Here is a 26,729-nt window from a genome sequence, read left to right on the forward strand (position 1 = left end):
AATATACATAAATCACTAATGTGAACTTCAGTGATTTTTTTTAATTGACTGGAGAGAGGAAGAGAGAGAGAGAGAGAGAGAGAGAGAGAGAGAGAGAGAGAGAGAGAGAGAGAGAAACATGTATATGAGAGAGAAACACTGATCAGTTATCTCTCGTATGGCCCCAGTTGGAGATCGAACCCACAACCTGGGTATGTGTCCTGACCAGGCATTGAACCCACCACCTTTTGGGTATGGGATGACACTCCAACCAACTGAGCCACACTGGCCAGGGCAATACAATAATGTTTTTAACAAAAGAGAGGAAAATGCTCTCATTCTAGAAAGTATTTATCCTCCTGATACAGTCATAAAAATGCTGCTGTAAGAGAAAATAAAACTATAGAATAAGGTGGCAGTGTTGTATAGACCAGCAGTCACAAACTGGTGGTCCATAGACCACTGGTGGCCCATGAGGTCCAAAAGGTTGGTGATGGCTGGTATAGACCCCTTTACTCTTGCCTCTCATTTATATTCCAAGGTTTCCTGGGTATTTGAGTTATTACAAAAAAATTAGAGTGGTTAAAAACAGCAAAATAAGAGCTTACAATAAATATCAATCTAGATAAATATTTATCTAGGTCCTTCTATATATGAAGCTATGTGACAGGTAACTTGATAATAGAGGTGAAAAAGAGGCAAGAAATATAAATAGAAGGTAAAAAAATATATTTGTTTCTAAAAAAAACAACAAAATACTTTTTATATTATATACTGTTTTTATTAAAATAAAACTATATCTCACATCAGAATAATGTTTTAAGTGTGCAATGAAATAGTGAATTTATTATTATTGGATAATGGATGGTCTGAAAATGAATAAGATTTCAAGATGAAAGTATGATATTTCCCAATGAAAGTTGAAAAGGAGAATATTAAATTGAAGCTACTTTTAAAAACTAGTTTTTAAAAAATATACTTGAATTCTGTATTTTGCTATGATCATTATTTGATACTATAAAATATTTTTTAAAGCTACTCCTTTTTATTAACATAATAGAGGCCCAGTGCATGGATTCGTGCACTGGTGGGGTCCCGTGGCCTGGCCTGCACCCTCTCGCAATCTGGAACTCCTTGGAATGTCAGAGACCTGTTGCACGGATTTGGCCCAATTCCTGAAGACCAGGCCGAGGGACTCCACCGGTGCACAAATCCATGCACCAGGCCTCTAGTATACATATAAGACCTTTGGTTAATCTCTTTACTCTCTTCCACCTCCCCCTTCCCTCTAAGATTGATAAGTCTGTTCCATGTTTCCATGCATGTGCATTGAGCATCTGCCCCCTGGTGGTCAGTGTGCATCAGAGCTGCCAGTCGAACAGTTGGACACTTAGCATATTAGCCTTTTATATATATAGATTAGAGGCCCAGTGCATAAAATTTGTACATGGGTTGTGTCCCTAGTCCTGGTCAGAGATCAGGGCCGACCTGTGGGGCTACCAGCAGGGCAATCAGGGGGCCCCCACTGGCACCTGCCTTGGCCAGCCTGGCGCCACCCACTCGCCAGCCCTACCCCCCCACACACATACACCAGTTGTCTCCCTCTATGGGGCAACTGGCGGGGCAATTAGGGGGCTCCTACTGGCTCCCTCCTTGACTGGCCTGGCACTGCCCGCTCACCAGCCCCACTGCCTGATCACCCCTCTGCTGCCGCCCGTAGCCTCCCTCTGCAGGGTAACCAACAGAATGATAGGGGGGATCCTGCTGGCACCAGCCTTTGCTGGCCTGGAGCCTGCGGGCTGGGGGCAGCTCTTGCATTGGGCGTCTGCCCCCTGGTGGTCAGTGTGCATCATAGCAACTGGTCATTCCACTGGTCATTCCATTGTTGGGTTGATTTGCATATCAGGCTTTTATTATATAGGATGGCTTCTAAAGTAAAGAAATGTCTGAGGAAATAGTACTCTACTTACAATAGAGTACTATGTAATCAAAACAGGATAGTAAAGATATCAAACTGAAATGCTTGCCTTATAACAACAATTTCTCCTTTTTCGACCACTGCTGCAGGTACATGGCTCAGAAGATCGAAGTATCAAAGTCACATCTTCTGTTTCTAATACTGTCTGATAGACAGCTTTCTGAAAATCTGTCAGAGAACAATACACCATCTGCCAAGAAAAACACAAGGTAATTATTGGTATTTTTTCCATAGCAATAATAATCACACTGCACATAAAATTTCATATATTGCAATAGTGAAAATTGCATATAAACTGTTATTTTTTTCTAGACACATGATTATGACAATTTCTCCAATTCTCCCATATTCTTGATTAGCATCATACCCTAAACTATACAAATTATAAATTTATTTTAAAATAAACATCCAAGAGTTTGTTTTTTAATGAAAAGAAATAAAAATGTGAAAAAAACAATTTGTAAGATTTCCTTATACAGTCAAATCTTGTTTCTCCAATGTTGACTGAAAAAACTAAAAGTAGGTGATAGCATTTCAGAGGCAGTGACATATGAAAAATTCATTTAAGGCTAGTAGTATGTGGTTTGATAAACTTAAGGAAAGAAGTGTATATTTATAAACAGTACACTAGACATGCACTCTATATAAGAAAGGTAAAAACGGAATCATTTGGAATGGGTTGATTCAACTTACATTATTTCTAATGAGGAAAAATGATTCAGTTTTCAAACAAATTAGCACCCTACCCTAAATGATACAAATTATAACTTTGTTTTAAAATAAACCTCCAAGAGTTTGTTTTTTAATTAAAAGAAATCAAAATGTGAAAGCTTCTCAAACAGCCTTCCAGAACAAATTGAGTTGCAGAACCCAGGTTCCACTGTATAGGGTGGGCAAAAGTAGTTTTATAGTTGTGAGTATGCGAACTATAAAGTTTGTTCTATTATTATTTATTTATTGTATTATTTTCCACGTGAATAACAGTAAACCTACTTTTGCCTGACTCTGTATATTTCTCAAAACTGGTGTTTTCAGGGTTCTACATGATCAGCCTATCATGCAAATAAATGATTAAAATTTAAGTCAATAAAAAAAACTAGATAAGAAACAATGGAAATGTTTAGAACAATGACATGAATTATAATTACCAAATTACTTAGAAAACTTGGGAAAATATAAAAAACTTCATATTACTAAAAACAAGCTAAAGTATTTGTATTTAATATCTTCATATAAATCCATAAAATTAGTAATGATAAGAGTTAAGTAAATACCCATAAAAGCAACTACAAATTGCTATTTTGTGCCCAAATTTAAAAAAGAGGGAAAAATATAAAATAATGCCGTAACTTGCAGGGGATACAATTTACCTTATATTTCTAGTAGCACTGGAAATTGGTAAAATTCTTCTAGCTATAGCTTATGTAAATAGGGTCATAAAACTAAAGATACCCATAATAGAACTTTGAGCAATATGAATAACCAGAGGCCCGGTGCACGAAATTCATGCACTGGTTGGGAGGGTCTCCTTAGCCCAGCTTGCGTCCTCTCACAGTCAGGGAGCCCCATAATCAATTGCCCCAAAGAGGTAAGCCCTGCCCACCCAGCCGGGGCTCCACGATCAACTGCCGCTCAAAGGGTAGCTTGGGCCTCCCTCTTTAGGGTGATCAATCATGGAGCCCACCACATCGATTGCCTTCAGAGGGTGGCCTGGGCCTTTCTCTGCAGGGCAATTGTGGGGCAATGGCAGGCCCCCACTCCCCCGACCAATCGCATCGCACCTGCCTTGGCTGGCCTGTGCCAGTGTGTGTCATAGTATGGTCTGGAAGGTTGTCCCGACAGTCATTCTGCTGTTGGGTAGTTCAATCAATTTGCAATTTACACTTTTATTATTATAGACTAGAGGCCCAATTCACAGAGTTTGTACAAGGGGCTTGGCCCTTGCAGCCCAGCTGCCTCTTGGCCCCACCCCCGGACCACTGGTTATTCCAGAAGGTTGTTCCAGAAGGTTGTTCCACCATCTGGTCTAATTAGCATATTAGCTCTTTATTATACAGGATAGGAAAAAGCCACCCTATATAATAAAAGCCCAGCAACTGAAATAGTAGAATGACCATAACAACCAGAGAACAGAATGACCACAGCCCCTCATTCCAGTCGGCAGCCCCCCAGTGAGCAGTTAGGGGTGATCAGGCAGGCAGGCAAACAGCTAGGGACAATCAGGCAGGCAGGCAGAGTGCTTAGGGGTGATCAGGCAGGCAGGTAGAGTGCTTAGGGGGATATCAGGCAGGCAGAGGCAGTGAGGGGCAATCAGTTAGGCAGAGGTGGTTAGGGACGATCAGGCAAGCAGAGGCAGTGAGGGGCAATCAGGTAGGCAGGCAGTGGTTAGGGGTAATCAGGCAGGCAAGAATAGGGATTAGGGGCAATCAGGAAGGTAGGTGAGAATTTAGGGACCAGCAGTCCAGGATTGCAGGAGGGATGTCTGACTGCTGGTTTAGGCCTGATCCGCAGGGATCCACAGGGATCTGGCCTAAACTGGCAGTTGGACATCCCCCGAGGGATCTCAGATTTTAAGAGGGTGCAGGCTGGGGTGAGGGACACCCCCCACGCATGAATTTCATGCACTGGGCCTCTAGTTTCTTTATAAATATTTATATGTGTATATTACACTACAATAGAATTTCACTATAAAAATAAGACCAAAATGTGCATCTGAGCAAATACAGGAATGTCCATAGAAAACAGTGCTAGGTTTTATAAAATACTAGCTAATATCTTGACTCTACTTGAATACAAAGGTACATATAAGAATGAAGAGAACACAAAAAGAAGGTGGGGAATTAATGATTAAGATGTGGAAGGAATTTTGAGTTATTTTTCCCAGTTTTATTGACATACATTGTGTAAGTTTAAGGTGTATAATGTAATAACTTCATACATATTCATATTACAAAATTATTACCACAACATAAGATTAGTTAACACATCCATTACTTTACATAATAGTATTTTAATATTTTTTTGTGAGAACATTTAAAATATATTTTCTTGACAACTTTTGAGTATAGACTATAGAACAGTTAACAAAGTGATTATATTATGCGTTAAATCTCCAAAACTTACTCATCTTATGAAAGTTTATATCCTTTGACTAATATCTCTCCATTTTTCCTGACCCTTAGCCTCTGGCAACTACCATTCTACTGTTTTTCTAATAGTGTGGCTTTTTAAAAGAAATAATCTACATATACCACGTAAGACAGATCATACAATATTTTCTTTCTCTGTTTGAATTATTTCATTTAGCATAATGCCTTCAAGATCCATCCATGTTTTCACAAATGACAGATTTCCTTCCTTTTTATGGATGAATAATGTTCCATATCTAAATCGATGTATCACAAATTCTTTATCCATTCATCTGTCAACAGACAGGTTGTTTCCATGTCTTCACTACTGTGAATAATGCAGCAAAGAACATGGAAGTTCTATCTCTATAAGGGCAATTTCATCTCCTTTGGATATATAACCAGAAGTGGGACTTGCTGGACCATATGATAGTTCTAATTTTGATTTTGGGGCAACTATCATACTGTTTTCCATAGTAGTTCTGCCAATTTACATCCCTACAAACAGTGCCCCAGTGCTCCCTTTTCTTCACATCATTGCCAACATTTGCTATCACTTTTCTTTTTGATAATTGCCATTCTAACTGGCATCAAGTAATGCCAGAGTTGTGATTTTGCTTTGCATTTCCCTAATGATTAGTGGTATTGGGCATCTTTTCATAAACCTGTTGGCCATTTGTATGTCTTCTTTGGAAAAATGTCTATTCAGATCAGATCAATATTTAATCAGGTTATTATTATTGTTGCAATTGAATTGTTTGTCTCATATATTATGGATATAAAATTTTTAGATAGATGGTTTGTAAATATTTTCTCCTGTTCTGTAGGTTGCCTCTTCATTCTGATTGTTTCTTTTGCTATATAGAAAGTACTCAGTTTGATAGTCTCACTTGTTAATTTTTGCTTTTGTTGCTTATGCTTTTGAAGTCATATAAAAAAAAAAATCACCTCCAAGACCAATGTCAAGGAGCTCTTTCCCTATGATTTCTTCTAGGAGTTTTACGGTTTTATATTTAAGTCTTATATATATATATTCAGGTCTTATATTTAAGTTGTCAATCATTTCAAGTTAATTATTTGCAAAATTGATTGGTGTAAAATAGGACTTCAATTTCATTCTATTACATGTGAATACCCAATTTTCCCAAAATATTTATTAAAAGACTACCTTTTCTCCACTGAATATTTTTTTAAAATAATGCCGATGAGAGAGAAACATCGACCAGCTGCCTCTTGCACACCCCCTACCGGGGATGTGCCCGCAACCAATGTACATGCCCTTGACCGGAATCGAACCTGGAACCTTTCAGTCCGCAGACCGACGCGCTACCACTGAGCCAAACCGGCTTTGGCTCTCCACTGAATATTCTTGGCTCCCTTGTCAAACATTAGTTGACTGTGGCTTTGCAATATAGTTTGAAATCATTTTAACAATATTAATTCTTCATTTCCACAAACATGATATATCTTTCCACCTATTTGTGTCTTCTTCAGTTTATTTAATCAATGTCTTATAGGTTTTAGTGTACAGGTCTTTCACCTCTTTGATCAAATTTATTCCTAATTCCTTTATTGTTGAGTTGGTGTTATTAAGACATGTAGTAAAATTTACTGAACACTCTTACATATCACACATTTTAGAGCAACCATATGAGGCAGATAGTGTTATCATCATTTCAATGTACCAGATAAAGAAACCAAGATTTGAAAGTCTTAGTAAGGTCATAAAACTCATAAGTCAGGGAGTGAGGATTCAAACTTATGATATTTTATTTCAGAGCCCAATCTCTAAACTTCTATGTACAACTTTCTTTTCATAATTTTATGGTGCTGTTCTTACAAGATAGACAACTGACAACTAATAAATATATATTAAAATGCAAAAAACACTTTTAAAAAGTGGAGGTTCATGACGTTTTCCAATTAAATATTTGCTTTAGGTAAAAAATCAAATGTTATATAAATTTCCCCAACTTATAAATCAGTATCATATTTTTCTTTCAATTCTATCTTTTTAAATTAATAATCAACAGGATATCCTAAGACTAAAGGATATTTGTTAGAATTGTCCTTATTTGAGACAACATTAGATTTAGTTCACAGCAATTTATAGAGCTTTTATTGCATTGCCTGAGCTAGATGATCCACAGAATTAAAAACCATAAAAGAGAACTACTATAATATATTAAAAAAATCCTCTTAAAGTCAATGCCTCAAATTTTCTTAAACAATTAATATAATTGTACCTTTTCTACAAAATTGTAAAATTAGGTTAGTTGTGTCACTAAAAATAGCATTTTATAATAAACAAATCTATAATAGGAAAATGTTTTTAACCCTTTTGTCTTGTAGCTAGAGTTAAGGTACCAAAGAAAATATTGAATTACAGATAGTAGAAGAGGTAGGAATTACAAAATATGGACAGAAAACGCATTAGGGAGATAAGCTCTTCTTTCTTCATCAAGGAAGAATTATATAAAAAGTATTTTTGTTCTAAACAAGAGAAATCAGTTTAATGTATGCTAATATAATAATACACCTGTAAGCTGACAAGTTAGTAAAGTTAGTAAGGAAAATGATTGAGCTCAATTAATGTTTTCTGAAACTACATAAAGCAATTTTCTTCACACTGTATAAAAAGCAAAAATTACATCCAAAAATGTAATAGGAGATAGATGTCCTCTTAAAAATAATTTAAAAAAACAAATATACACACACTCACATATAAAACTTTAGACAATAAATAATTTTAAAAACACACACAGCCGAAACCGGTTTGGCTCAGTGGATAGAGCGTCGGTCTGCGGACTGAAAGGTCCCAGGTTCCATTCCAGTCAAGGGCATGTACATTGGTTGCGGGCACATCCCCAGTAGGGGGTGTGCAAGAGGCAGCTGGTTGATGTTTCTCTCATCGACGTTTCTAGCTCTCTATCCCTTTCCCTTCCTCTCTGCGAAAAGTCAATAATACACACACACACACACACACACACACACACACACAATTATAAATTAGTAATATATACAAATGCAGTTCTTACCCGGTCTTCCTTCTTAGGCAACTGATCCTTGATGAGAGTCTTGGTACGCCGAAGAAACCATCCAGACATCTTTTTTGCAAGCCGTTGCATGGCCTTTCGGCCAGTAGCTAGTTCTCTTTTTGTTGCTGTGTGTCTTTGACCATGTTCTACTGGGTCAGAAAACTGCTTCTTGAAGTGGGTCCTGCTACCTAACAGTCCTGGCACAGCCCTTCGTAAAGGCAATAAGAAAATATCACTGCTTTATTAAATCATCTAAAAGGAAAGACAATGGCTTATTTTTGCTTCTAAGAAACAGACTAAGTCACTTGTTGGTAATGACAACAATAACAAAAGACAAATAACAGTCTTTCTTTTGAGTTTTTCAGTAAATAACTGTAAGATGATGATTAATTGGTAAATTAGTTCAGACATTTATTTCAGGAACCAAGAATAATATATAAAAATAGGTCTTCATAGGACTCTATTCTATATATTATGTTTGGGATCAAACACTTCTGTAAACAAATAATTGTGATGTCCCCCCCACCAGAAACTAATAATTTGCCAACAAGGTAACCTTAGGTTAAAGAGGTATTAAGTAATTTTCCAAAACATAAGGTGCTTTCACTCACCAGTCCATAACGCACCACAGTTCCTTCATGTTGTTTTGAAGAATGGTTCCGGTGAGGCCAATGCGGACACTACACTTTAAAGCTTTCATAACTTCTGTTACTCTAGCCTTTGGATTCTTGATTCTATGAGCTTCATCCACAATAACAGCTGACCATTCCAAGCTATAAAGTGAAGGGAAAAAAAAGGGGGTGGGGGGAGGGGCGGGGAGGAGAGGTTGAGAAAATGTCCCTTGCTTAACTTACTTAATTTTTAGAAAGCAGTTTTCTCTATCAAAATTTTGGAATTTCCCCCCTCTGTACTCTTTGATGATCCCATAGCAATCTCACCTAGTTAGTTAGATGTTCACCGGGTTGGACAGCCCATGCAAATAAAATGTATATGGAAACAAAAGGGTATATAGAGATTCAGTGTAATGAAGGTGGAATAAAAATCATTCATTTAAGCATTACTAAAATGACAAAACGAAATTTTACAGTAATAAACAAGAGAAATAAATATAAAATACTAGAGGCCCAGTGCACGAAATTTGTGCGCAGGGGGTGGGTTGGGGGTGTCCCTCAGCCCAGCCTGCACCCTCTCCAATCTGTGTTCCCTCTCACAATCCAGGACTGCTGGCTTCCAACTGCTCACCTGCCTGCCTGTCTGCCTGTCTGAGAGCCCCTAACTGCTTCTGCCTGCCAGCCTGTTTACCCCTAACCACTCCCCTGCCAGCCAGATCAACACCTAACTGCTCCCCTCGTGGCCCGAATGCCCCCAACTGCCCTCCCCTGCAGGCCTGGTCGCCCCCAACTGCCCTCCCCTGCAGGCCTGGTCACCCCTAACTGCCCTTCCCTACCAGCCTGGTCACCTCCAACTGACCTCCTTTGCAGGCCTGGTTGCCCCCAACTGCCTTCCCTGCAGGCTGGTCACCCCTAACTCCCCCACTCCCAACCCCCAACTATTCTCCCCTGCTGACCTGGCCCACAACTGCCCTCTTCTGCCGGCCATCTTTGACCACATGGGGGGGCGGCCATCTTGTGTGTTGAAGTGATGGTCAATTTGCATATTACCTCTTTATTAGATAGGATAGGAAGCAATACTGATAATGTTAAATTTGAATGAAAAAATATAAACTCATGACTTTAAAAGTTGCATTATATAGCTTTATCTGCTAAAAAGGTTTAGAATCAATTGTTACTCAGCAGCAATGAGCACCTACAGCAGTCAATCCACTAAAAGGAACCAGAGCCCCATGGAGAAATGGTTGATTTCAAGTGTACAGTAGGGAAAATAATGAAGAGCCAGAAAGCACAGATGTCCAAAGACATGTCCAAAGGACCCAGGCTAATTGGAAATCGGAGCATCATTAGGAATGACTATGACGGAGTATAAAACACTGAATAAATAAAAACCCAGGTAGTTCTATGAAAGAAAAATAATTTGGACTTTTACTTCTGAGGGGAACCAAAGTTTTGCACCTAAAGTATGCCTTTGGGATACTGATTTTAAATTGATTATTAAGAGACAAAATACTTAGAAAGAACCCAAGACCCCTGTCCCCTTCCTGCCTAAAGGAATTCAGACAGAAAACTATTTCAGGAAGGGAGTCGTCTTAGCATATTCACCTGAGCATAATCTTAGCACGCGTAGAGCAAGAATGACCATCAGGGAGGAGTCAACAAAACTCTGCCAAATTCCGCTGTGTCCCAATGATTGGCCCAGATAACATTTGTTTACCAAATTTGCTACTTTTTGTCTCCCTATAAATTACCTACTTTCCCTCTGAAATCCCAGACTTCTCCTTTGTGCAAAATGGCATATAAACCTCAACTGTCCAACAAGTTTTCAAATCTCCTATCTATGGTACCCGCAAATGTATACCCATAATAAATTTTGGACATTTTTTTCTTGTTAATCTGTCACATGCCAACTTGATTATTAGTCCAGCTAGAGGAACTTAGAAGGTGGGAGGAAAGATGTCTTTGCATCCCCACATCTCACATACACAGGACTATCTTGAAATAGATCATAGAAGAACTAAACATAGGAGCTAAAACTATAAAATATAAGAAAAAAATCTTGAGACTTTGAGTTAAGATACATTTCTCAGATATGAACACCAAAAAAACTGATAAGTTGGACTTCATCAAAGTTAAAAACTTTGCTCTTGGTCTTGCAGACACCATAAATAAAATGACAAGACATGCTGCCGACTAGGAGAAAATAGTTGTAAATCTTAACCTATATAAAAAGTATAAAAAACTATTACAACTCAACAAGGCTAAAACAATCCAATTTTAAAAGCTGGGTAATAATTGTAATAGCTATTTTACCAACAAAGATATACAGATGGCAAATAAGCACATAAAAGTTCTCAACTTCACTAGTCATTAGAGAAGTGCAAATTAAAACCATAAGATGCCACTACAAACCCATTTGAATGGCTATAATTTAAAAAGACTGACAATATCAAATGTTGACAAGGATATAGTAAACTGGAACAGTGGTTCTCAATATGTATATGTAATTTTTGTTACTCTTTCACACAACAGGTTCACCTAATTAAAATAACTCATGAAAATGACTGCCTTAGTATTGAGGTACCACATGCATAAAAGATTGTATATAAGATTTAGTACAATTCTTAACATTTTTTAGCAGATACTTTTAGAGAAGTTATAGAGGAAATAGAATAAGAAACTGTGGAAAATCTGATGCAGCTTTTCCCTTTTTAGAAAATAATAATTACCGACTGCCAATATCAATAATACTGAAATGAAAATAAATCATGCTAAAGAATATTTATAGCTTTTAAAAAATTACAAAATAAAGGTATAAATATAACTGAGGTAAGCAGAACAATAATGCAATCATTCCCATTATTGCCATTACCTGTTAAGCTCATCCAGACATAAGCGCAGTGTTTCATAAGTTGTTAGCGCAATTTCACACTTCCTCTGCTTTACACGAATCAGTTCACTGTCTTTTTTGTTACCATGTAAAATAGTGACTCTGAAATATCCCCAGGTGTCCAATTCATCCCTCCAGTTGTAGAGAACAGAAAGAGGAGCAACTATTAAGAACATCTAAAAGAAGAAGAAAAAATTTCTGATTTTCTAAAAGTTTCATATTTCCTAAAAATAAAAAAGAATCCCAAAGTGAAATCCAGAATATCAACAGCCTTATTTTTGACAATGTAGTTAATGATAAAACATACAATGGAGAAATTGGATATATCTGGAGGTAGAAGACCACACACACACAAAAAAACACTTTACTATGTAATTAGCTTTTTATTAGGACTAAATAGTTAACATTATCAAAAAACAAAAACAAAAAAACAGCTATTTTTTATTTCCCCATCAAAAAAAGGAGTTGAGAGATAAGAGAGAAGTAATTTTACAAAGCAGAAAAGAGGTATGATCAGGATTCCAATAACAATTTCAAGGGCCAAGGACTTCATTTCCCTAATCCATTTCCGCTCCTCCTCTTTCAGGTACTGTCAGTTGAAGACCTGGAAAATTCACTGGAAAAATCAAAGCAATGAGAGGAAAACCTTGGAACTTCCAGTCAATATGGCAGAGGACGTAAATGCTGTGCTTGATTCCTGCCACAACCACATCAAAATCACAACTAAGCTACAGAACAACCATCATGGAGAACTACCTAAAGTCTAGCGGAACAAAAGTCCTACAACTGGGAGATACTGAAGAAACCACGTTGGTAGGAAGGGCAGAGATGCTGAGCAGGCTGGTCCCACACCCAGGTATACAAGTTAAAAATCAGTAGGGATGTCTGCAGTGAGGAGGTTCCCCTCGAGGAGCAAGCAGTACCACCCCACACCAGGCTCCCCAGTCCAGGGTTCCAGTCCCAGAAAAAGAACTCCCATAACTTCTAACTGTGAAAACCAGTGAAGATTATGTGAGGGGGGGGGGGGAAGAGAGAGAGAGAGAGAGAGAGAGAGAGAGAGAGAGAGAGAGAGAGAGAGAGAGAGAGAGAGAGAGAAGAAGAAGGAGAAGGAGGAGGAGGAGGAGGAAGTAGAGGAAGAGGAGGAGGAGGAGGAAGGGGTGAAAGGCAGCCATTAATGTCAATTTAGGTGGCTACTAGCATATTTCATCACACCACCAAGTGGATCTTTCTTTACTTCTCTCTTCTCCCATTCTTGTTCTTTTTAAGAGATTTAAAAATATTTAAAGTATTGTTTTCCCTATTTTTTTCTCTCCCCACTGTCTGCTAATTGTCACAAGCGATATACAAGAGACATATACTAAGTTCTTCATGGACATTTAGAACTGAAAAACACCCGAATCCAGGGCTAAAAACAGTACCTGGACTCTTGGAGAATAAAAACACATTAGGAAACATAATGTTCTTTTAGGATCAAATTTAATTTGATGCTCTGGATCCATTTATGCTATTAAATGTAATAAAGAGAGTTTAAAGTAATAATAATTACCTTAAACCAATACTTCGCATAAGTTTGCACTAAAAGTCCCTAATGATACACAAGAGTAAACCTGGACTTATCAACAATCTTATATATGAGAGAATATTTTAAAACTTGTGGAGAGTGGTTCATTACCATAATATAATAAAGTCTTCATAAAATCACTTTCTTCATTTCTATCCAGTTTCCTGGATGCTGAGAAATATATATGTCAGACACATAAATATAGTATACTTTTTTTTGCACTTCATTACTTTGTTAGAAATACTTTTTATAAAAATCATGTGTAAGATGTTTAGAAACATACATCTACCAAGGAGAAAGCTGACATATGGACATGAACGTTCATAGTCCCATGGGCAGAGACAGACAAGCCTAGACCTTAAGTCTTTCTGATTCCACCTTCAATGCTCCTTGTATAAAAAGATTTGTTTCAGATTCTGGAAATGTAGTTTTATAAGCAATTTTAAATACCAATGACACACCTTTGCTACCAATATCTATAACTGTCTCTTTTTCATTCTCACATAAATAAAAATAGTACATGAACTTCAACTAACTTTGCATGTACATTCATGAATATTTTACCAGTTAATCAAACTAAATCATCTAAATCTAGCCAACCAAAAGAGTGAAACCCCAAAACAAGTTCAAGCTGAAATTATATTTTGCCATTTTGAGAGTCAATCATATTTAACTTGAAATAAAATTTATAATCCTACAAAAGTTAGGTTTACAAAACAAATATTCTAATAATGTTTTAAAAGTCTTGTTTTAGAGATTCTTTGTACTTTTATAATATCAGACTCATGAGTTGTATATGCCTAGATATCTCACCTTTTTTGCTATAGAAGAAGGGGGTTCTTTTTTCAGACTTCTTAGTAAAAACTCTGGCATATTATTTTCAATATCCTCACGAGTTCCCTTTTTATGCAAAATGGCAGCCAAAAATGAAATAACCTGGAGGGGAAAAAACACTTTTCAATTAATGTATGAAATGTATCATGATGGACAATATTTTACTGCTTACATAACTACCTACCTACCTAGTGACAAACATGTGTTGGTTTTATTTGTATTAACAAGGATAATATGCATGTTACCTTTGAAAACAGTAAAAGAATTCTCACACTGCCTCTCTTCCATGATAAGTTCTACCCACTCAATGAATTATTTCTTGATCTCATCAGTTGGAACATTATTTTCTTATTTGCTTTGATCTATGAAAACTAATTGTTCTATTAGAACAAACTTCATATATTCTTTTTTTCCTTGTAAAATGTAAACTCAAGGGGATAATACTTAGCTTATAAATTTGTGTACTTGTTTATCCAATAAATATAGGTGAAATGGCACAATGGTGTTTTAAGATAAACTAAGATAATTCATCAATATAGATGCCATTCTAAAAATCAAGTGAAAAAGACAGACATAGAAAAAAATATATAACTTCATATAATCAAGAGCAAAAAATAATCAATTGTACTTTAGTTGCTTGGCAGCTATGTGAACTTGAGCCAGTTAGTTAACCTCTTTGAATAACTAAAAATATGTGGAAACAGCAAAAATAATATTGGCAGGGTATTTTAAAGTTTCAAGGGAAAGTATAAGATACTCAGAAGGGGGAAAAGAAGTTATTACTTTAGAAAAATAAATTATAAAACCTAAAAAAAGAGAAAAAATTAGCAAAGCTATAGGAAAATAGAATTTTTAGTATGAGTGTAGATATTTATACTCTGAATCCCCAGTAATAGAAAAAGATAAGTATTTGAAAAGATAAAAGCTGAAAACTTAAAAAAATATGACCAGCCGGGACCGGTTTGGCTCAGTGGATAGAGCGTCGGGCTGTGGACGAAAAGGTCCCGGGTTCGATTCTGGTCAAGGGCATGTACCTTGGTTGCGGGCACATCCCTAGTAGGGGGTATGCAAGAGGCAGCTGATCGATGATTCTCTCTCATCGATGTTTCTAACTCTCTATCCCTCTCTCTTCCTCTCTGTGAAAAATCAATAAAACATATTAAAAAAAAATATATGACCAAAAAAAATAAAAGGAAAATCAAGTCATATAGTTCATATCCACTAAGAACATCAAGCCAAAAATATAAATAAAAAAATTTAAATCCAAAGCCTAGGTGTTTCAAAAACATTACTCAAACCTTGAGACACTGAAAATAAATCTTAAAAGTATTCAGATGAAAACAACTACAGAGCAACAATTCCACAAATAACTGACCTTGCAGCAAAAACAATGACCTAAACATATTTCCTAAAAATAAAAAAGAACCCCATATTCTATAAATAGAATACTTTCAAAGTGCGAAAGAAAATAAATCAATCTAGTTTTATAACTAATGATATTATCATTCAAGTATGAAGATAAAGATATTTTCAGAAAAATAAAACCTGAGACAGAGTATTAGCAGAAGAGCCACATCAAAAGAAATAACTAAAGGATGTTTTCAGGATAAAGAAAACAATTCTATTTAGAGCAGGGAAAAATTAAGAGCAACAAAAATAATAAATATATAGAAAATACAGATATATATTGACATTATGAAACAATAATAAAATATTTTGTTGCGATTAAATAACAGAAGAATTAAAAGATAGGACAACAATACACATGAGTTAGAAAGGACACAACTGCAGTTACAATATTCCGAGATCCCTAGGCTATCTGAAGTCATTTCAAATCATTGCTACTTTCTTCTACCAAATTTCACTCCTTCCTCTGAGTCTAGCCCAATTGGTTGTTACAGAATAGTCATGGGGATTTCAAGTATGGCCTAGGAAATATAGTCAATAATATTCTAATAATAATGTATAGTCAATAATATTCTAATAATATAATAATATTCTAATAATAAAATATAGTCAATAATATTCTAATAATAATGGTGTCAGATGAGTGTGAGATTTATCATAATGATCACTCAGTACATTATGTAATATCTAATCTCTGAGGTGTACAACTGAAACTAATAATGTATGTCAAGTTGACTGAAAATTAAAAAATGGCAAAGAAAAATAAAAGAGTAAAATAAAATACTTAAAAAAAAAGAAAATCTGACAAGAATATTACAATATATATATTAAAATTAACAGGTCAATTTCTCTTACTCATAGAAACAAAACTCTTAAAATATTAGTAAATAGAACACAGAAATATTTTTTAAAGGCATATATACCAAAATCAAGTTTGGATGATTCTGGAAATATAGTTTGGTTTGACCTTCAACATTTAGATATTAGGTGATAGGTAGGTATCATTTGATAGTATACTTAGCTTTCTTAACTTTTTCTTAAAATAAAAATAGAATAACCCATTTCATTACAGTATACGTACATGTTACATAAAGTGGATACATTAAGTCTTAGTACTATGAAAAGTTAAAAATGTATATTTTCATCACTTAAAAAATGTATATTTTAACCTAAAAGCTAAAAATGTATATTTTCATCACCAAAAAAAATAAAAAAATAAATAAATTAAATAATAGTTAAAAAGTCAGAAGAATTAGAAAGGAATTCTAAGACTATTACAGTAACACACACACACACACACACACAAAAAAAAAAAAAAGGCAGGAAAGGCGAAATAGTAAAACAATAAACAGTCTGATCAAACAGAAAACAATAAAATGGTATATCCAAATGGTATACCCAAATTAAAATGGTATATCCAAATTAAACAAATGGGCTAAACACTCCAATTAAATATCAAATTGTCCAAATGTATAAGGGATGTGTATAAGAGCAATACTATAAATACATATAAAGACACTGACAATTTGAAATAGAGGGTTTGAAAAGATTTACCATGCAATCAGTAAACATAAGCATATTGGAATGGCCATCTTAATATCAGATAAAATAAAGAGTATTACCAGAAATAGACATTTCATAATGATGAAGACATAACAATCATAAAGGTTTATGATCCCAATAACAGAGCTTCAAAATACAAAAAGGCAAAATGGTCAGAATTAAAGGGTAGACAAACTTATAGTCATATTCATAGTGGGATATTTTAACTTCCCTAAAAAAAACTGAACATTATCAAACACCTTGATATGATAACTGATATTTGTAGACCCTACCCACTGTAGACTACATATTCTTTTGAAATGTAAATAGTATGTTCAATAAAATGGGCCACTAAAAAACTCAATAAATTTTTCAAAATACTGAAATGTTACAGACTAGCTACTATGAAATTAGAAAACATTAATGAAGAGATATCTAGGAAGATCATATGAATATTGGCAAATTAAACCTACACTTGTAAATACCCCCAAAGATCAAAGAAAAGAATCACACATAAAAATTAGAAAATCCTCTCAATTACATGAAAATATAACACATAAAATTTGTGGGATGCAGATAAAGCAATGCTTGAACATAAATTTGGAGCAAAATAAGGTAGGTGTGAAATTAACGACCCATGGTCCTATTTAACAAACTAGCAAGTGATGAGTGAAATACATCCACAGTAAGGAGAATGAAAATAATAGAGATAATAGCAAAAATCAAAGAAATACCAAACAAATGAACAACAGAGAAAATTAACAAAGCTAAAACCTAGTTCTTTGAAAAGGTCAACAAAATCATACACCTCAAGTTGGATGAATCAAGAATAAAATAGAGAGTATACAAAATATTCATAAGAATACAGAGAGGTATCACTCAGATAGTACAAACATTAAAACAATAATAAAGGAATATCATGAATAATTTTATGCTAGTCAATATGACAATTTAAATGAAATGGCTAAATTCTTTGATAAATATAATTTATCAAAACCAACAGAAGAGAAAATATGAATAGCCCCTTATCTATTAAAATAATTTAATCCATTATCAAAAATAATGATAAAAAACCAAGATGGAGGCAAATATAAACAACTAAACTGTCACCTCGCACAACAATTTCAAAACTACAACTAAGAGACAAAACGTCTATCACCCAGAACCACGGGAAAGCTGGCTGAGTGAAGTTTTACAGCGAGAAGGAAAGAGAAAGGAGCACAAACGCTGAGAACCGATGGTATGGAGGCACGTGAATCGGGCTGTGGCAGGCGACTAGGTGCGAGGCTTCTTTCCACCTGAAGGGAAACAAGCTCCTAGTCACTCTGAAATCCAGACACGCGGGGGACCCAGACGCCTACGGAGAGAAGCTGGGCTGTCGGTCATCGGGTCGGAAAGTGAGGGTGACTTTTTTGCAGAGGTGCACCCAGCAATCATTGTTTACTGCGCCGGAGCACGGGGACACGGGGACTTGGAAACCCAAAAAGGCAGAGAAGGCTGGCTGGCAGCCATAGCTGTTTGCCACGCCCTAGCCTAGTGACACCCTGAGATGCTGCCCCACCCCGCCCTGAGATTCCACCCTGCACATTCTACAAACCTACCTACCCCCGCCTCCCAAAGAGGCTTTTGCATATAAATGGCCTGCCCTATGGCAGCTTAACCAAATAAATTGCAGCTCCAGTCAGACTGCTTCAAAACTGCCAAACCCCAGGCAAAGAGGAGAAAACTAGTTCTTGCTGTAGCTCCTGCTGGGTGGCCTCAGGAAGTAGCTGACCTGCACCCCATTGGAGATCCTTAAACTAGTGTATCTAGTGGTCTATGTGAAACAATACCAGATTTCAACTACTCTCATAAGGGATACATTCAAGAGGCAGAATCAGTGAGCACCAAAGTCCTGCCCCATAAACGTGTCTCTAGCACAGCAATTCTTCCGTTATAGACACAGCGGGTCCTCACAGCCAATTGGCCTGGAGGTAAATTCCTCCCAGTGACACCAACAACAATCAAGACTTAACTACAACAAGGGTGTACACACAGTCCACAAAGGGGTGCACCAAGAGCAAGATACTAAAAACCTATTTGAAGAAATAATGACCGAAAACTTCCCCTACCTGGTGAAAGCAATAGACTTACAAGTCCAAGAAGCATACAGAACCCCAAACAAAAGGAATCCAAAGAGGACCACACCAAGACATATCATAATTAAAATGCTGAGGGCAAAAGACAGAGAGAGAATCTTACAAGCAGCAAGAGAAAAACAGTTACCTACAAGGGAGCACCCATACGATTATCAGCTGATTTCTCAACAGAAACTATGCAGGCCAGACGGGATTGGCAAGAAATATTCAAAGTGATGAATAGCAAGAATCTACAACCAAAATTACTCTACCCAGCAAAGTTATCATTCAGAATTGAAGGGCAGATAAAGAGCTTCACAGATAAGAAAAAGCTAAAGGAGTTCATCAACACCAAACCAGTATTATATGAAATGCTGAAAGGTATTCTTTAAAAAGAGAAAAAAGTAAAGATAAAAATTATGAACAAATACATATCTATCAACAAGTGAATCTAAAAGTCAAGTGAATTAAAAATCTGAGGAACAGAATAAACTGGTGAATATAATAGAATCAGGGAGTGGATTGATAATTCTGAGGGGGAAAGGGGTGTCTGTGTGGGAGGTATGGGAAGAGACTGGACAAAAATCACACACCTATGAATGAGGACAGTGGGGGGGGCGGGGGGGGGGAGGGGGAAGGTAAGGGCAGAGGGTGGATTGGAACCGGGTGGATGGGAACTATGGGGGGGAAAAGGGAGAAACAATTGTAGTAATCTGAACACTAAAGATTTATTAAATTTTTAAAAAAGAAGGTACATTTAAAAATAATCATAATAATAATAAAAATAAAATCTTTCTTTAAAGAAAATTCCAGGTCCAAAAAATTTCACTAGTGAATTCCATCAAATATTTAAGGAGAAAAATAACACAAACTCTTTCAGAAAAGAGAGGAGAAATAAACACTTCCCAATTTATTTAATGAGGCCTGTATAACACTGTTATTAAAACCAGACAAACACATTATTTGTAATAAATATAAATGCAAAAATTCTTAAAATATTAGCTAACTGATCCAGCAATATATAAAAATAAAACCTCATTACCAAATTGGGTTTATCCCAGGAATAAAATATTGGTTAAACTTAAAAAAACAACAATCAATGTAAATCAGACTGATTTATACACTATAATAATACATTAACAGAATAAAGGAGAAAAATGTGATTATCTAAATTGAAGCAGAAAAGTACTAGAAAAAATTTAATACACATTTACCATTAAAAAAAAAAAATCTCAGAAAGTAAAACTACAAGGGAAAAGATAGTATGAAAATTCTACAGGTAATATATTTATCTAGAGGCCCGGTGCATGAAAATTCATGCGCTGGAGGGGCAGGTCCCTCAGCCTGGCCTATCCCCTCTCACAGTCCAGGAGCCCTCGGGGGCTGGAGGTGATCCTGCTATAAGGGGAAGGCAACGCCCCCATCACACCTCTGCTCCTGCCACTGCCAGCAGTGCAAGCCTCAGGCAGCCCCGATTATCTGAGCCTTAGGCGGCCCTAGGTGGCTGGGCAGCTGCCAGCAGAGGCTTGCATACACCTCAGGCCCACCCTGGGCGGTTGGGCAGCCAACATCTAAGACTTGCCTCACCTCAGACGATAGCTGGGCAGCGCCATCTGAGACTTGCCTGTGCCTCGGGCCAGCCCTGAGTGGCTGGGGGGGCTGAGGGTGGGTCTGGCTGCACTGTGTGCCTGCCCGCTCCCCCAGCTGGGCTGAAAGGACTGGGGGACTCCAGCGGTGCTGAGGGTACTGGGCACTGCCATCTTGTGGCTATGAGTGCTACAATATTTTGTGATGCCTTCATGGTCAATTTGCATATTCCCTCTTTATTAGATAGGATGTTAAAATATTGAAAGCTTTCTTCCTAAGATCAAGAATGGAATAAGAATGTTGCTGTCACTGCTTCTATTTGAATTATATTGAACTCCTACCTGTCCAGTGAAATGAGGCCAAAAATGAAATCAAAGGTAAAATAAATAAGGAAGTAAAACTGTATTTATGGATGACATGATTATTTTTATAGAAAATTCTAACGCATATATAAAACAACTACTAGAACTAATAAGTGAAGAATTTAGCAAGGTCAAAATATAAAAATAAACTTGATTTTTATAGATAGAGTCCCCTCTTATCTTCAGGGGATATATTCCAAGACCCCTAACGGATGCCGGAAACCACAGGTAGTACGGAACACTACATATACTATGTTTTTTCCTCTAAAACGTAACTTTTCTCTTAAAGGAAGCACTTGATGGCTTCTCTTTGGCATATCCAAATTGCCAGCATTACTCTTGTGCTTTGGAGCCATTATTAAGTAAATAAGGGTTACTTGAACACAAGTACTGTAATACCATGACCGTCAATCTGATGACGGAGACTGCTACTAAGTGACTATACAACATGGAATACACAACATGGACACTACCCTGGACAAAGGGATGAGTCATGACTTGGGCAGGACAGAATGGGATTGGTGTACAATTTAAACTTACGAATTGTTTCTTTCTGAAACTTTCCATTTATATTTTTGGATCATGGTTGAGCACAGGTAACTAAAACCTCAGAAATCAAAACCAAGGATAAGGAGAAGCTACTGAACCACCATGAAAAATTTAAAAAAATTAAATGAAAAAATTATACTGATAAAACCATCAAACCATAATTAAGAATGAATATTTTCTATTTCTTTCTGTGTCAGTTTTGGTGAACGAATTTAACAAAATATGTGTAAGTTTTATACTAAAACTATAAAATATTATAAATTAAAGAAATAAATGGAGCTCCTGCTTCATGTTAATTCACCCAAAATGCTCTATAAATCCAATTCAATTTAATGCAAATGACTCCACAATCCTAATCAAAATCTCAACCTATTCCTTCATGGAACTTGAAAAATGGATTAAAATTTTACATGGAAATACAAAGAGGTAAGAATAGACAAGGGATAGCCATAAAGTAATGAAAACATTTTTATATAAAGACAGTCAATCTGAACAATGACAGAGGATAAGAAAGACCAGAAATAATCACACATACACAAAAACAGCAACAACAAACAAACAAAAATACCTCAGTTTAAAAAATGGGCAAAGGACTTACTTATATCTTAGTCACTAAGGCTGCTATCATAAATTATCATAGACTAGGTGGCTAAGACAACAACTTCTATTTCTCCCTTCTGAAGGCTAGGACTTCAGGGGAGGGCAGTTAGGGGTGACCAGGCTGGCAGGGGAGGGCAGTTAGAGGTGACCAGGTCAGCAGCAGAAGGTAGTTAGGGGCAATCGGACGGGCAGGGAAGCATTTAGGCGTTCATTAGTCTGGCAGGGGCGTGGATAGGGGTGATCAGGCTGGCAGGCAGAAACAGGGGAAATCAGGCAGGCAGGCAGGTGAGCAGTTGCGAGCCAGCAGTCCTTGATTGTGTAAGGGATGTTCGACTGCCCGTACGGGCCTAAACGGACAGTTGGACATCCCTCAAGGGGTCCCAGATTGGAGAGAGTGCAGTCTTGGCTGAGGGTCACACACCCCCTGTGCCCAAATTTTGTGCACCGGGCCTCTAGTCTCATTATAAGGACTCCACCCTCATGACAATTATATTCCAAAGAACCATCACCAAATACTATCACATTGAGGATTACTTTCAACACATGAATTTGGGGGGGCAGGGAAGGGAGGGAAGGTGACACACAAACATTCAGTCTATAGGAACTTGAATACATATCTCTCCAAAGAAGATATACAAATGGCCAGAGAGTACACGAAAAGTTGTTCAACATCACTGGTCATTAAGTAAGTACAAATCAAATCTATAATGAGACACCACTTTACATGCACTAGGATGGCTTCAATGAAGAAAAAAGAAAATAATAAATAATGGCAAGAATGGAGATAAATAGAAAAACTTATACACAGCTGGTGGAAATGTGAAAGAGTGTAACTACTCTGGAAAACGGAGTATCAGTTCATCAAAAAATTAAACACAGCATTAGCATATAACTCAGTAATTTCACTCCTAGTACATATACTAGAGAAATGAAAGCATATGTCCACAGAAACTTGTACATAAATGTTAATAAAAGAGTAATATGCAAATTAACTATCACTCCAAGACAAAAATGGTGGCACCCATAGCCACAAGATGGCGGCGCCCAGTCCTCTTAGCCCCGGAGTCCCCAAGTCGGCCCAGCAGCCGCAGTCCAGGGTGTCTAGCTGGGAGGCGCCCACCCCCCATGCAGAGATCCCTGCCCAGTGGCGGCAGCTCAGAGTGTCTGGCTGGGAGTGTCTGGCGCCATCCCTCGGCCACGGCAGCAGCTTGGCTGGGGTCTCAGACTTGCAGGGCCATGTACCAAAGCTGCAGATCTCCCGGCCGCGGTGGCTGCTTGGGCTGGGGTCTCAGACCGGCAGGGCCTGGCACCCAAGCTGCAGGATTCCCTAGCAGCTGCGGCAGCGTGGGCTGAGGCCGTGCACCCCCACTGAGCTATCCCCGGCCAGGCTGAGATAGCAGCCTGGGCTGGGGTCTCAGTCTGGCCAGGGTGCGATCCCCTTCCAGTGGTGGCAGACTGGGGTCTCAACCATTGAATCACACCAGCCAGGCAGATATGGAGGAATCTTATATGTTACTTCTTTTATAATATATATTTTATTGATTTTTTTACACAGAGGAAGGGAAGGGATAGAGAGCTAGAAAAAAATCCATGAGAGAGATACATCGATCAGCTGCCTCCTGCACACTCCCCACTGGATATGTGCCACCAACCAAGGTACATGCCCTTGACCAGAATTGAATCTTGGACCCCTGAGGCTGCAGGCCAATGCTTCATTCACATTTCAGGTTCTCACCACTTCTTGGAATATAATTTAATACTGAAAGAATTATAGAAAATTTATAATTAAAAGTTATGGTAACTGGGGTATTGATTGTAAAGAGACCTGAGGAAAATTTCCAGGATAAGAGAGATGTTCTATATCTTGATTACAGTATATATTCTAATATGTATTTTATATATATCATATATATGGTTGAACTGTAAACAAGATCAGTGCATTTTTGTGTTTATATTCTACTATAATTAATGACACACACACACACACACACACACACACTATGTGCACACATCTATAATAACAAAAGCATAATATGTTAATTAGACCGGATGTCCTTCTGGATGTCCAAAGCCAGGGCTGCGAGGGAAGCCCGGGTCCTGGGTGCCAGAGAGAAGCCAATGCGGGCAGCTGGGGGAAGGAAGGCCTACCCTTGCACGAATTTCGTGCAATGGGCTTCTAGTTGATTCATATATTCTTTTGAATTATAGGCAACTGGGCCTCACAGGCAACTGAAAAGATACCTATTAGAAGCAAGATGACAATTTAAGTGAGGTAATATAAAACGTAATCTTTTGCTTTGCTCTTAACTCATCTATGGATTGTTTCATTATATGAAAACTATATTCCTAATTTTAATTCATAATTCAATCTATTCATTTAAGAATTCTAATTTAATTTTTCAAATTCCATGAAACAAAGATAAGTAAAATGTCTATTTTATTTAAGAGTTTTATCTTTATAAGAAGTACCATAGAAGGTGACTAAATTTATAAGCTCTAATTATGGGTTAGCTTACTTAATTCACTAAATACACTAATAATTTAAAAGAAAAATCTTTGCATCTCATTTAAATAATCTACACTACTTCTTAAGATTATGCATCTACCCACCCTCCAAAAAGGTATGTTAACTTAAAAATAAACAACTTTAGTTGAGAAAACACAGTAAATGAAATACTTCTAAATATATGTTTAAAGATGAAAAAGAACAAAAAATAAGCATTTAAATCAGACACCTATGCAATAGTACAAGTCCTGCATTTTAGAAATAAAATATCACTCTGAGAAATCTTTGTTTTTACAGGCATTCCTTTCTAAATGTCAGGCAAACATTTTTATAGGCCATTACATACAGACAGCACATGATATACAGAGTAAATCAGAGGCCAAAAAAGAAAAGCGATTTATCTTTAAAACATGAGGACATTTTTGTTTCTTCTTTAAAGGATTTGTGGCTCTGCAGGTTAACTAGTCCCTCACAATGGATATTATGGCATCTTATCCATGAGACACAGCCAATATTACTTTTTCGTCATTACTATATTCTTAAATGAATGACATAACTTGTGATCCTAAGAACTTTTAAATTTTAGCATAGTTCTTGAATCTAAGATCATATTATCCAAAAGATGGTGTTGACAATAGCCTAAGAAAGCTTTAATTATCAGCAACCCCACCATTTCTCTCAGGATTGAGGTTTACTATATATATCTTTTTAAAAAATATATATTTTATTGATTTTTTACAGAGAGGAAGGGAGAGGAATAGAGAGTTAGAAACAACAATGAGAAAGAAACATCGATCAACTGCCTCCTGCACACCTCCCACTGATGATGTGCCTGCAACAAAGGTACATGCCCTTGACCGGAATCGAACCCGGGACCCTTCAGTCTGCAAGCCAACGTTCTATCCACTGAGCCAAAACCGGTTTCAGCTACATATCTTTTTTAAACAATAGCTTTCAGAGGTATCATCTTTGAATAGGTAATATCATAAAATAAAATAATATAAAAGCGAAGGTTCAAAGAAAATCTTTATAGTTTACAAATTTTTCCTCTGCTGCTCAAAAAGTACAAATACGATCTTCTTCTCATAACAGATAGGGAAACAAACATGTGAAGCACATATTGTATATATTTAATAGTTTGTAAGCCCATGCCTATGAAAGTTAATTACCAAATTAAGATTAAAAAATAATTTTGATTCAATGAGTAAGATTTTCTTTTATGTTAAACCTTTCAAATACTACACTAGAGCTATGCCCTTCAATAAAAAAGTGAGAAAACACACAGACCCTTAATGTCCTAATTTATATCACTCAAATTAGTTCTAAATTTTGGTGGGTTTTCAAAAGCAAACAACACAAAGCAAACCCAATATACAGAACCAAATACCAATGTCTCTGTAAAGCTTCCCTGACCCCACAGGCAGGCCTGCTCCTCCTTCCATCCACTTGCCAGACCCTTCGGCTTCATCTTCTTATCACCAGTTGTGAACTCTGTAAGTATAGTGATTGTGTCCATTTATATTAGGTTCTTCAGAACCTAAACCACATTAGGTGCTTAATAAATGTCAACTCATTAAATGACTGCAGTTCATTAAAAGCTAAATAAAAGACTGCAAGATAAAGGCAGCAAAGGGCAGAGAGAGGGAATAGGAAAGAATACTGAATGAAAATGAAAATAGTTACTTCCAGTATATGAACTTAGGGAAGTCATTCAGTACTCCTGTTGTCTCAGTTTCTTCATTTATTAAACAAAAAAGCTGAACAAGATTATCTCTAATATCTACTTTTAAAATTTTTAAGTAAAATGGTCATCATTCTATGTATAAATATTCTCATAGACTAAACACTCCTTTAACCAAACTTCACTGAACCAAATCACCAAATTAACCAACGTTTTCTACCACTCCGAAAAACAACAGTATGGGCCAAGGTTGTCAAACTTCAGTGGGCCTTAAATAATCTGTTGAAACACAGATTGCGGAGTCCCACCTCTGGAGTTTCTGATTCGGTATGTCTGGGTGAAGGTCCATGGAAATACAA

At 36.8% G+C, this 26,729-nt stretch overlaps 1 protein-coding gene across 2 annotated transcripts in view; it reads right to left on the minus strand.

Moving 5' to 3' along the window:
- ERCC6L2 (ERCC excision repair 6 like 2) overlaps positions 1-26,729 on the minus strand; it is a gene marked incomplete at its 3' end in the record, with an annotated part of 107,751 nt that overhangs the window by 69,061 nt on the left and 11,961 nt on the right. For both annotated transcript variants that reach the window (XM_084898938.1, XM_084898939.1), the window contains exons 3-7: positions 13,999-14,121; positions 11,607-11,800; positions 8,735-8,896; positions 8,124-8,331; positions 2,007-2,147 (exon numbers count right to left, since the gene is read on the minus strand). In XM_084898938.1, coding sequence (XP_084755064.1) covers positions 2,007-2,147; positions 8,124-8,331; positions 8,735-8,896; positions 11,607-11,800; positions 13,999-14,121 — 828 coding nt within the window. The remainder of the gene's footprint in view (positions 1-2,006; positions 2,148-8,123; positions 8,332-8,734; positions 8,897-11,606; positions 11,801-13,998; positions 14,122-26,729) is intronic.

The sequence above is a fragment of the Pipistrellus hanaki genome (genome assembly GCF_964339955.1).
Source record: "Pipistrellus hanaki genome assembly, chromosome: 11".
In the NCBI taxonomy this organism is placed as follows: domain Eukaryota; kingdom Metazoa; phylum Chordata; class Mammalia; order Chiroptera; family Vespertilionidae; genus Pipistrellus; species Pipistrellus hanaki.